Raw genomic sequence first — 12781 nt, forward strand, 5'->3', positions numbered from 1 at the left:
TAGACAGGGGCAGTCCCGCAGGCTCATAGATTTGCATGCTTAGTCCCCGATCGGTGAACTGTTTGAGAAGGATTAGAAGGACTAGGAGGTATGGCCTTGTTGGAGGAGGTATGTAAATGGGGGGAGAGGGGCTTTCAGGTTTCAAAAGCCCACACCAGGCTTAGTATGTCTGTCTCTCTCTGCCCTCTTGCTTGTGGATCAGGATGTAACCACCCATCCCATCCCATGCCTGCCTGCTTCCATATTTCCTGCCATGAGGAGAATGGACTAATACTCTGAAATTGTAACTAAGGCCCCAACTAAATGCTTTCTTTTTTAAGAGTTGCCTTGGTCATGGTATCTTTTCACAGCAATAGAACAATAAGACTGGTTATATGTTAAATAATTTGGGAAATACCAAAAGTATGGGAATTATGAAACAGGAACTGTGAAAGTATATACACATGGTCTAAAACATATAAAACACATAAATATATAATATGATACAACATGCATATGTGTAATCACAAAAAGGAAGGGAGAAAATGAAGACTATATAAGGTAAGGCATATGTCTTAATGCAAATATTTGGCTGACATTTTGGGAGTTAAATATCCAGAAAGTGGGCATAGGATAGTTCAGGAACAATAGAAACACTAGGTCCATCAGCATCTGAGAAAATGGCAAAGTCTAAGAACTATTATAGCCACCATTTGGGGACCAGGTAATCCATTTCTTGCCTATTGTGGCCTCTCATTAAAATGGCAACGTGTCCTATATTAGAGAGTACCAATGGGCTTGTCATGGCAGAAGCTGCTTTTGTGTGCATTGATGCCCTTGTCATTGCTGGGTTGAACCTGGTTTTCCTAGGCAGCTGTTAGCTAATGGTCCTTCCTGTTTCCTTAAGCATCATGCTAGTACCTATTGCTATAGTACCCCAGCCCACATCAGTTCTGCCAGAGCCCATGATCCCAATAATCCACGACTTTGTTAATCTGACCTCCCAACATCTGGCTCCCCAATTCTCCCAAATGATCATTGGTCATCACATTTTCTCTCTAACCTCCACCAGTGGGAGGGTATGTGTGGTGGTGGGGGGGCTTGATTGCAAATGGTGTTATTTGTAGAGTAAATTATAGATTATTGTTCTTTGCCCAAGAATGAAAGGAACTCTATTTAAACACTCCATAGAAGACTGGTTAGTGACCCCCAGGCTGCAGTGTTTGGTTTTGTGATATTTAACATGCTGGCATTTTGTTCTTTTGATAATTACTCATGCTTTCACGATCTGCAACACACACAGTCTAGCACGTGGCACAGGACTTGCCAATGACAGTAACCACTGAGAGCAGACTGCCTGTGCCTATGCCCTGCTTCCACCATTTATCGTCTTTGTGACCCTGGGCAACTGTCTTCCCTCTATCTCACTTTCTTCTCTGTAAAATGTGAATAAAATGTATACATGTTCTGAGAATAAATAAAAGCATACAGACTCATGTAAGATGGCTCCTAGAAACTTTCTCTGAAACACCTTAGATAATGTCTACCAACTTTGGGGTGGATAATTGAAACATGAGATATGATGAAATACTATGCAGCGACTGATGTATATCAAGTATGTGCACATGCAGTGATGCCAGCACAAGAAAGCTCTGGGTGATTCTAAGACAACAGGATTCAGGGCAATCGCTGACTGTGAGGATAAAGAAAGAGTTCCTGCTTAGGTGGGAACTCAAGGACCCGAGTAACACAATAGTTCTTGATAGAAGAACACAAATGTGTTCACCTCCTGATAATTCTCCAAAGCCTATAGTTAGTATAGCCGTATATATCTGCTGTATTCAGAAAATGTTAAAAAGCTTCAATATAAAAGTAACAACAATAGCAAGTTCTTAGAACCATGCTCACCCAACAGTCCCCATTACACATTTGGTGTTGGCTTGTTTCAATGTCTCCATGTTAACAGAAATGCATGTAACTGTTAGTGCATTATGCTCATTTGAGGAGATCTACATGATTGTACTTTATTAATCTTCTGTAGATGACCATTTTTCCTATTTTCAAATTTCTAGTATGGTTTTATTAATTCTATACTAAAATTTAGCCAATGATGATAAAATAATGAATCATTAAAAAAATCATGCTTCCAGATATATTTTAGTTAAGAATCATCTAGAGGTGCAGTCTAATTTCTGAAACTTTTCTCTAATAAGGAAAGCTAATGCAAGTTAAACAAATAATCTCTACCAATTTATATAATGCCTAATATTAAAGGGGAATTTGCCAATATCGTCAACAAATTTTACATTGTAACATCAGCTATAAAACAAGTTAGCAGACAGTAAACGCACATTTCAAAATACTAACTATCAACCAGGAGGAAGATAATTGAATGTTAAACACAGGCTTAGCTTAAAGTAGCCTAGAACTCATTTAGTACATTATAAGAAGGATTCTGAAATGACAAAGTTTTAAATAGCAGCTTAAAAAAATGTTTAGAATAAAGCAAGAAAAAAAACCTTGTTGAAATGAAATATAGTCTCTAAATGACTTGAAGAACAAGTTTTAAGGTTCTCATCACAAAACAATAATTATGTGATGTGGTAGACAGATTAATCAGCTTAATCAATTCTATCATATACATAATGACACACACAAATACATACAACTTTTCTCTGTTGGTTCTACCTGAATTCTAGAGAACCGTAGTCATCAGACTGGACCCATCATTGCAAAGACCCCTCCGCTCACCTGTGCCAGCAGCTTGACTTCATTCACCTCATTGTTGAGATCTTCAAGGTCCCGACCCAAGTGCAGACAAAACTGTTTGATGCTTGTTTCTCGATCACCCACAGATTTGTCAATGGCATTCCGGACGGCAGTTATAGACGGCTTCATAGTGGCAAAAACGGCGAAGTCTTCGGGAGGTGTGGGCACCTGATACTGTTCAATGAGCTTGTACATCTGAACCACTACATTCGCTTCCTCCTCCAGGGTTTCGATCTACATAGAAATGTCAGTCATGAAACACAGTGGACTATTAGTGTTTTCTAGTGGGGGACTCTCCTATGAAATATGAACATCCAAGTGTTAATGCCTGAGTACATTTGGCATGGCCATCTAATTGACTGAAACTGGTCACGTGATAAATACAAACATCGCTACAATACAGGTAACTGGATAACTGAGGTAGAAGGTAAATGGTCAGAGCTGAGTATACTTGAGTAGTTTTAGAAAATAAAATCAGCTAGTCTCTCTCTCTCTCTCTCTCTCTCTCTCTCTCTCTCTCTCTCTCTCTCTCTCTCTCTCTCTCTCTCTCCATTTCCTGTTCCTTGCTGCATTAAACAGTGTCACCCAGTTTTAAGACCATATATGCTGTGATTGTTTACATATGAGTGTCAGGGGGCATGTACTGAGCAGCAGTCACCCTGGAGCAGCCCCTGAAATTTATCTTCCCATAGCTTACAGAAAATCTCAAACTTAGAATGCACTTTTCATTTTCTTTTAGTAACAATTTATTATTTGATGTGTGTGTGTGTGTGTGTGTGTGTGTGAGTGTGTGTGTGAGTGTGTGTGTGTGTGTGTGTGTGTGTGTGTGTGTGTGTGTGTGTGTGTGTGTGTGTGTACCTGAGGAGGCCAGAAGACCCTCTGGGGCTAGAGTTACAGGCAATTGTGAACTGCTTGATATAATAGGAATTCAGGTCCTCTGGAAGAGCACAGATCCCTCTTGACTTCTGAGCCATCTCTCCAGCTCCATTTTCTAAGTTACTCACATGAGTTTGGGCAGCTTTCAGCAAAGTATCTAGCACCTGAAGCTAGTTATAAGTAGACATAATTAATTCTCCCTGCATAAAAAAATCAGTTATATCTCTTTTGAGGGCTGGCTTGACTTACACCTGCCCTGGGATGGGGGTACAAGTGGGGGTGGGGGCAGCTCCTGATGGTCGTGTTTGCTGCTACTTGATGAAGCAGCAGCTGTTGGAGACAGAGAAGTGAAATGGTCCCCCCACCCCCCAAGAGAAGCAGAGCGGACAGATGGAGAGGGAAGACTAAACTGTCCTGTCCTATCCTGTCCATGTGCACATTCTGGACCTAGTTACCCTCGTGATGGAGGAGGGGAGTTTCCATGGAATGGCCCTGAATCCTTAAAGGAGGACTCCATTTTGCCCTAGAGTAGGTCATGTAAAGTTTGGCTCTCTGTGCAAACACAATAATACACACATAAGGATACATTTTTGACAACTTTAGTCATCAGGGATGCAGCAAGTCTGACTAAAAACCACAATTATTTGCCTCTTCAGTAAGGGGTTGTTCCCCGAAATAAACAAGGCTGCTCTTTTGTAGGCGCGTGAAGGAGGCTTTACTGTTAGCTCTGTCAATAACACATGACCAACCTTTTACACTGTGGCATTTCTTCAAATTCTGATATTTTAGAAAGTGATTTATATCTACTTCAAAGCCAAACCGAGAGTAATGAATTTAGGGAAAATTAATTATTGGAGTCAAATGTTATATTGCTGTCACAGGGACGAGCCTGAGGAGCAATCAAGTATCCAGGGGGAGAGAAAGCAAGAGAGGCACACACAGGAATGGGGGGGGGGGTCCTCTACCTAAGCTGGTTTGAGTTGCTTTTTTTCCACTTTCAACAGAAAATCCTGAGCTGGTAGGGAGACATAGGCACAAAGGGTTTCAATGTCCATGAAGACCTACACCCACGCTACCGCTTACTGCAAAGCAGACCTACACTGTGCTTGGGAAGGTTCTGTGACCTTGGCTAACAGCCCGTTTTAGTCAGCTATAGTATCTGTGAGAACTGAAATGTAAGGCATGTAAAAATCTGATGTGATGCCTGAGGAGTGGTTAGAACTTGGTTAAGCTTAGCAGCTGTTAGAAATCCAGGGCATCCATCATTCCCCTTGCCTGAAAGAGTTTTTGATATTTAGGCCACTGTTTCCTGACTCTTCTTTCTCTTCTCTTCTTTCTCTTCTCTTCTCTTCTCTTCTCTTCTCTTCTCTTCTCTTCTCTTCTCTTCTCTTCTCTTCTCTTCTCTTCTCTTCTTCTCTCCTCCTCTCCTCCTCTCCTCCTCTCCTCTCCTCCTCTCCTCCTCTCCTCTCCTCCTCTCCTCCTCTCCTCCTCTCCTCCTCTCCTCCTCTCCTCTCCTTCTCTCCTCCTCTCCTCCTCTCCTCCTCTCCTCTCCTCCTCTCCTCCTCTCCTCCTCTCCTCCTCTCCTTTTCTCTCCTCCTTCTCTCTTCTCTCTCTTCTCTTCTCTTCTCTCTCTTCTCTTTCTCTTCTCTTCTCTTCTCTTCTCTTCTCTTCTCTTCTCTTCTCTCTTCTCTCCTCTTTTCTCCTCTCTCCTCTTTTCTCCTCTCTCCTCTTTTCTCCTCTCTCCTCTTCTCTCCTCTCCTCTCCCCCTCTCCTCCTCTCCCATCTCCTCCTCTCCCCTCTCCTCTCCTCCTCTCTCCTCTCCTCCTCTCCCTCTCTCCTCCTCTCCCTCTCTTCTCTTCTCTCCTCTCCTCTCCTCTTCTCTCTCCTCCTCTCCCCTCTCCTCCTCTCCCCTCTCCTCTTCTCCCCCTCCTCCTTTCCCTCCTGCCCCTCTCCCCTCTCTCCCTCCCCCATCCCCCTCCCCCTCCCCTCCCCTCCCCTTCCTGCTATGATCAAAGCTATCTGACTTGAGTGATTGTCGTCATTCTCAGCCTGCAGGAAACAGGTTACATTCATTTAAGAAATGGTGTGTGTATTAAGATGGTCTATCCATGAAGTCATTCATCAACTGTTCCAATGAAAAATGGTTCTGCTTGGAGGGTGGCACAGATGTTAGGTGAGGGTAAGATTCTGGTGGCTGTGAGGATTTTGAAAGGCATTCATCTCAGAACAAGAGTAACTTATAATAAAGTCTTCTTCTTCAAAATTGTTGCAATAATTATAAATATCAAGCAAAGCCTTCATTCTTACTCTTTTCTGTTCTCTTACAAGCCACCTTCCAAATTAATTGCCTACATTTCTTTTGGTTGTGTAAATAATTTTGAAATATATAAGCAGTTCTGAAAACCATAGTATAGTGTAAAAACTTCCAATAAATAATCCTACTAATAGAGAGGCTGAGATAGGAGAAACATGATTTTAAGACCATTATGTGGCACACAGCAAGACTCTGTCATGTACAAACAAGCTGAAAGTGTATATGGATTGTACAATATTGGACTATTTCTCCCATTACCAAATTCAAAAGACCACTGGATGACAGCCAACAAATTTCTAGTTCCTCATATTTTTGAATTTCAAATTAGGATATGTTGGTAATATTAATTTTCATATTAAGAGATATTAAGGAAAGTGATTGTTACTTCCTGTTAATTTTCTTGTTAGAGATGAATTATGTTTGTGTGGGTTTGTTGAAAGATTACTTTCTTGCTTCTTCTAGGGTATAGTTTCACTCCTTGCACTGGTGTTTTCCATCTATTATCCTCTGTAGGGCTGGATTTGTGGAAAGATATTGTAGAAATTTAGTTTTGTCATGGAATATCTTGTTTTCTCTCTCTATGGTGATTGAGAGTTTTGCTGGGTATAGTAACCTGGGCTGACATTTGTGTTTTCTTAGGTTCTGTATGACATCTGTCCAGGATCCTCTAGCTTTCATAGTCTCTGGTGAGAAGTCTGGTGTAATTATGATAGCTCTGCCTGCATATGTTACTTGACCTTTTTCCCTTACTGCTTTTAAAATTCTTTCTTTGTTTAGTGCATTTAGTGTTTTGATTATTATATGACAGGAAGGATTTCTTTTCTGGTCCAGTCTATTTAGAGTTCTGTAGGCTTCTTGTATGTTCATGGGCATCTCTTTCTTTAGGTATGGGAAGTTTTCTTCTATAATTTTGTTGAAGATATTTACTAACCCTTTAAGTTGGGAATCTTCACTCTCTTCTATACATATTATCCTTAGGTTTGGTCTCCTCATTGTGTCCTGGATTTCCTGGATGTTTTGGGTTAGGATCTTTTTGCATTTTGCATTTTCTTTGACTGTTGTGTCAATGTTTTCTATGGTATCTTCTGCACTTGAGATTCTCTCTTCTATCTCTTGTACTTTGTTGGTGATGCTTGCATCTATGACTCCTGATCTCTTTCCTAGGTTTTCTAACTCCAAGGTTGTCTCCCTTTGTGATTTCTTCATTGTTTCTATTTCCATTTTTAGATCCTGGATGGTTTTGTTCCTTTCCTTTGCCTGTTTGATTGTGTTTTCCTGTAACTCTTTAAGGAATTTTTGCGTTTTCTCTTTAAAGGCTTCTAGCTGTTTACCTGTGTTTTCCTGTATTTCTTTAAGGGAGTTATTTATGTCCTTCTTAATGTCCTCTATCATTATCATGAGAAGTGATTTTAGATCTGAAACTTGCTTTCCCAGTGTATTTGGGGTATTCAGGACTGGCTATAGTAGGAGAATTGGGTTCTGGTGATGCTAAGTAACCTTGGTTCCTGTTGCTTGTGTTTGCTTGCCTCCCGACATTTGGTTATCTCTAGAACTACCTGCCTGGCTATGTCTGACTGGAGCCTGTCCTTCCTGTGATCCTGGCTGTGTCAGAACTCCTCCAAGTCAAGCTGTCTCTGTGATCCTGTGACTCTGGGATTTTGCGATCCTGAGATCCTGAGTGTGTCTGAGCTCCTGGGAGTCAAGCTGCCTTTGGGGCCTTGAGATCCTGGTGTGACCAAGCTCCTGGGATCCCGGGATCCTGTGATCCTGGGTGTATTGTAGCACCTGGGAGTGGAGCTGCCTCTGGATGTTGTGGGGCTAGCTGCAGAGTTCGTGCCCAAGGTCTGCTCTTATTTTTTCTTGAGATACTGAATTCTCAGAGAACAACCAACTTACCCGCTCCTGAATTTCATCAAGGAAAACTAAGCTGTTGACATATTCTATGGTAGTAGTTGGCATAAACTCGAGTTTATATTCTGCATCTTGTGCCTCTGAGATGATAGCATCCACCTTTTTCTTGCTCAAACAGGGAAGCATGGAATTTAGCACCTAAGAAATAAAGACAAAGATAAAAATAATAAGCAATTGGGTATTTCTGCTTTATAATAGTAGCTTAAGTTGACAGGTGTTGACTCAGGAGGTATGGGCATCAGAGCAGTGTGTGAAGACAATCTCTCACTAAGTAACTACTTACCAAGCGCAACAAATGCAAGGCTAGATTTTTGACAGTCACTCAAAGCACACAGCTTATGGGACAGTGCTCAGTGCTCTGACACCTTTCAGGACTCTCTTCTGCTCTTCTGTCTTACTCAGTGGACCCTAGGCTGATCCCTCAACTTCAGGCCCAGGTCCGCTCTTTTTCTATTGGGAAGCAACCATGTGGTTGGGAAGAAACGGATCTCCTCTCCAGGAAGAAAGATAACGTTTGACTGATGCCAGGGTGACTATGAGCAAGGTTTCTTTTGAACAAAGTGACTGGATTAGGGTGGGCCTTTGACTGTGCTAATTTATTTATTTATTTAAAGGCTGAGGGAGATGTGTACTTAAAACCTTAATCTCTTCTTTCTCATTTTATAGAGCTAAAGAAATACCTAGCCTGGGGAAACTTTCAACCACCATTTCATAAGCATGAGGCGGTGCTCGCTGTAGCATGGTGGCACATCGGGAGCTTAGAAAGGATAAAAGAAACCAAGTGCCTAGACACGTCCTAGGGACACTGGGTGTTCACTCAATGTCTGGACATTTATGAATGTAGAAGTTTTCCAATCACCTAAGTTTGAGTTTTGTTTTCTTTGACTTGGTATGTTGGTTGTGAAAAAAAAAGTTGACATTAATTTGTATTTGTCCCAATGATATCTTTTTACAAAAGAGGATGTGTATTGGTGTTCTGCCTGCGTGTGTATATGTGCACCATGTGTGTGGATGGTGCCCTTAGGGGTCACAAGAAAGCATTCAGTCCACTGCGGATGCTACAGTCAAAGAGACATATATGGCACCTACTCTTATTATCATTTTAACTATGGTGTCTGCAAATATTCCATACATTAAAAAGGAAAATATTGATCTTTGCACATTGTAAATGTTGAAAATCACCATAAGAATAGTGGTGATCCTTTATTTGCATATGTGTGTGTGCACACACATGTACACACAGACACACATAAGTGACTCTTTTGCTACCTCACACTTACTTCCAAGCACCGCAGCGGTGATGGGATCAGCTTCTCCTTCAGCTGCTTGGTGTCGATAAGCAGCAGGCCTACGTTTCGGGTGGGTCTCAGGGCTACCGAGTCCTTGTGCTGTTTATGGTATTTTTCCAGCTGGGAACTGAAGAATTGGACATCTGCAGAAAAGGAGATGCAGAAGTGATAGTATGTTTCACATTAGATTTTAAAGCAACAGCCTACAGTCGATTAAAAACCACCCCAGCCTGAAGGGCAGTCAGTAAGCAACAACAACAGATGTGAAGCAGGCAAGGGGATGGGTGAATGAGAGCCCTTCTTCTCTGCTGGTGGGAATGTAAACTAACCCAGCCAAAGGGTAGCCAATGCAGAGTCATATACATCTACCGTATATAACTTATGCTACATTATATATACCATCCTTAATTGTTGAGATTATAAATAGAGCTCTATCTCTCCTGGGTGTGAAACTAAAGGACTCAGAGCAACATATCACAGGGACACTGCACATCAACGTTAATGTAGTTCTGTTCCACTCACAACAGCTAAGTTACAGAAACAATCTCGATGCTTGGCAGTCGAAATGGGTAAAGGAAATGTCATTAATATACACAATGGGTTGGTTTTTTTTTCAGCTGTAAAGAATGAAGTTATGTCATTTGCAAGAAAACAAATCAAGCCAGCCTCTGAAAGGCTAATATCATGTGCCTTATGTGGTTTGTAGATTTTTGTATAGATACATAAGGTCATATATGTGTATATGTATATATAGAAATGAAATTGTCCAGAGAGAATTGACTAATTGTTTTGTTTTCTAAAGTAGGGCCACATTTGGCATCTTTAGCAATCTAGCATTGGTTGAAAAAAAGTATCTTGTTCAGAGTATTGAAAGTTAAGGGGTGTGAGAAGCAGGTCCACTGCCTGTCATCTACCTCTGTCTGGGGGCGAAGGGGTGTGGCTGCATGCTTGAGGTCATCTCCCTCTGTCTGGGGGTGATGGGGTGTGCCTGCATGCTTGAGGCCTTGCTTTCCTCGAGTCTGCAAGCAGTTCCATTATAAAGTGTTCACAGGCTCTACTTCATCCTTTGCCCCTCCCCACCAGAGCCTCATGGTAGGTCCTGGGCCTGTCAGCAAATATAGTTACAGTTGGGGGGGAGGGCGGGGAGAAGGAGGAGAAAAAAGAAATAGGAGAAAAAGAAGGAGGAGGAAGAAGAGGAGGAGGAAGAGGAAGAGGAGGCACAATGTCTGTTCTTTCATAAGATCACAATTGAATCATAAAAGAAGAAAGCCATAGGCTGCCAGTATACCTCAGAGCATACATCAGGCCCTTCATTTAACCCCTGTGAGTTAGATGATATAAATTATTAAGCTGGTTATTTGGAATAGATCTACTTTGTGTTCAAAAACCATATTTTATAAAAATAAAAATTGGATTTTTTTTCCTGAAAATAAAACGCCATAAAATCAGTCCATAAGGTTAAAAGGTCACTCGCTTGCATCATGCTCTGGAAAAGACATCCTGTGAAACACGTCCAACTCCTGTCACACCCAAGAATAAGGATTCCAATGGAATGGTTTGTCCCCGGGCCTGAATTCAACACTAAGAATTGTTGATCATCCTCACCAGGTCTCAGGGTGGTATAGGAAGAAAATTGTATCTTGAATTTCTGAGACAGAGGGCTTCTGTAAGCCTTGCCTGGCAGGAATGGTAGAATCCCACCTCCTTTTCAACTCTTCACAAGGCACACAGGTCTTACAGCAACCTCGACAGATGGGCCACGCGTGACTGAGGAACCACCCCGCACTTTACCAGATACAGGGATGCGGGCGCAGAGGAAAGAAAATGAGGGATTCCATGGGAAATACCAGATGTGCATAAAGTCCTGCCTTTGCCTGGTCAAACGTTTCAGGTCAACACTCGGTGTCACTGAACACCACCAAACAGAAACCCAGAAGACGACAGGTCTTGTTATCTCGGTCAAATGTGCTTTAGCGAGGGCAGACTCACCAGGCTCCTCCTGCTTCAGGGCTTCTAGATCCAGACTCTCGTTTTCCTTGAAGAATAACTGAAACTTTTCAAATGTCGCTGCGTACAAGCGTGCAGAGTCGAACGCTGCGTGAATTGTTTCCTAAGTGGTGACAGATGAACAAGACTGATTTTTTCCCCTAATATTTCTAGTTACGTGTGTGTGTGTGTGTGTGTGTGTGTGTGTGTGTGTGGTGTGTGTGTGTGTGTGTGTGTGTGAGAGTACGGGCACATGAGTGCAGGTGCCCATGCCCATGGTGGACAGAGGTGTCTGATCCCCCAGAGCAGGACTTCGAAATGTGAGCTGCCTGGTGTGTGTGCTAGAAATGAAGCTTGCACCCTCTGAAGGATCAGTGTGTGTGGTTAACGTCGGAGCCATCTTTCTAACTCTCAAGGGAATTTTTCCTAAGTAGAACACACACACACACACACACACACACACACAGAGCACATCACACCACACCACACCACACCACACAGCACGCATATGTAGATCTCAGTTCTCTATTTTTCTACCAGCCAATAAAAACCATGAGTTCATGACTCTAATCTCAATGCAAAACCATTCAGTTCAGAAAGTGGTCTTTCTTTCCCCACTTGTTAATTCTTTGAAGATATATAATCTCTTCATTCCTGTGCTGGTTAGGGTTGTGTGTTTGTTTTGTTTTGTTGTCACTTTGCTATGAGCTAGAGTGATCTTGGAAGAGGGAACCTTAACTGAGGAATTTCCCTCATTAGATAGTCTGTATGCAAGTCTATAGGGCATTTTCTTGATTAATGATTGGTGTGGGAGGGCCCAGCCCTGTGGGGACAGAGCCATCCCTGGTTTGTTTAACAAAGCATTCGGAGCAAGCCCTGAGGAGTGAGCTAGAAAGCAGCCTTCTTCACTGTCCCTATGTTAGTTCCTGCCTCTTCCTGACCTAACTTAACTCACTGACTGACCACAACTCAGCTGTAAGCTGAAGTAACCCTTTCCTCCCCAGGTTGCTTTTCGTCTCGGTATTTCATTACAGCAATAGCAATCTAACTAGTACAACTGCCCACAATATGGTTTTACTTATTTGTTCAACTGTGGAACACACAGAAAGTGGTCTGGGATTGCAGATACACTGATTCCACGGACAAAAGCAAGCTTAGAAGTTAGCATAAGGTTATGTGGCCAAAGTCCTAACTACTATGTTCAAGTTTATGTGGGGCCCTGAGTTTCAAACCTTTCATTAATAATGATGATGAGGAGGGTGATGGTAGTGGTGGTGATGATAAACTTGCTTTCATCCTCATCTTCCCATTCTTCAGTGTAGTTATGTTGCTCAACTAACTTGGATTTATTTGGTTTTGTTTGTACTTTATTCCCCCTCCACTCTTGTTTAGAACTATATTAAACCTACACTCAGAAGGGTTACTCTCCTTATTGTTTGCACTGCACACCCCCCACTCTGACCCTTCCTGAATCATTTCCACACTCTCCAATGCAGAGCTGTTTTCCTTGGCTTCTGGTTTACGGGCCTCTCTGCCCTGCCCCCTTTTCTGACGCAAAAAGGACAGATGACAGAAAACTGTCTCTTGGCTTGCTCACTTCACAGTGAGTCTTGGATGTCACTCCATACAGTTAACCCCTGTCTTCCTGCCCGGGGAT

General features: G+C 42.2%; 1 protein-coding gene across 4 annotated transcripts in view; it reads right to left on the reverse strand.

Moving 5' to 3' along the window:
• Dnah6 (dynein, axonemal, heavy chain 6) overlaps positions 1–12781 on the reverse strand; it is a 204625-nt gene that overhangs the window by 152977 nt on the left and 38867 nt on the right. For all 4 annotated transcript variants that reach the window (XR_003956215.1, XR_377473.4, NM_001164669.1 and 1 more), the window contains exons 12-15: positions 11128–11248; positions 9130–9281; positions 7835–7987; positions 2731–2982 (exon numbers count right to left, since the gene is read on the reverse strand). Coding sequence is in view for 2 of the 4 variants with exons in the window: in NM_001164669.1 (NP_001158141.1) it covers positions 2731–2982; positions 7835–7987; positions 9130–9281; positions 11128–11248 (678 nt within the window). In the remaining 2 variants the exon portion in view is untranslated. The remainder of the gene's footprint in view (positions 1–2730; positions 2983–7834; positions 7988–9129; positions 9282–11127; positions 11249–12781) is intronic.

Source organism: Mus musculus, chromosome 6, assembly GCF_000001635.26.
Source record: "Mus musculus strain C57BL/6J chromosome 6, GRCm38.p6 C57BL/6J".
Classification (NCBI taxonomy): Eukaryota; Metazoa; Chordata; class Mammalia; order Rodentia; family Muridae; genus Mus; species Mus musculus.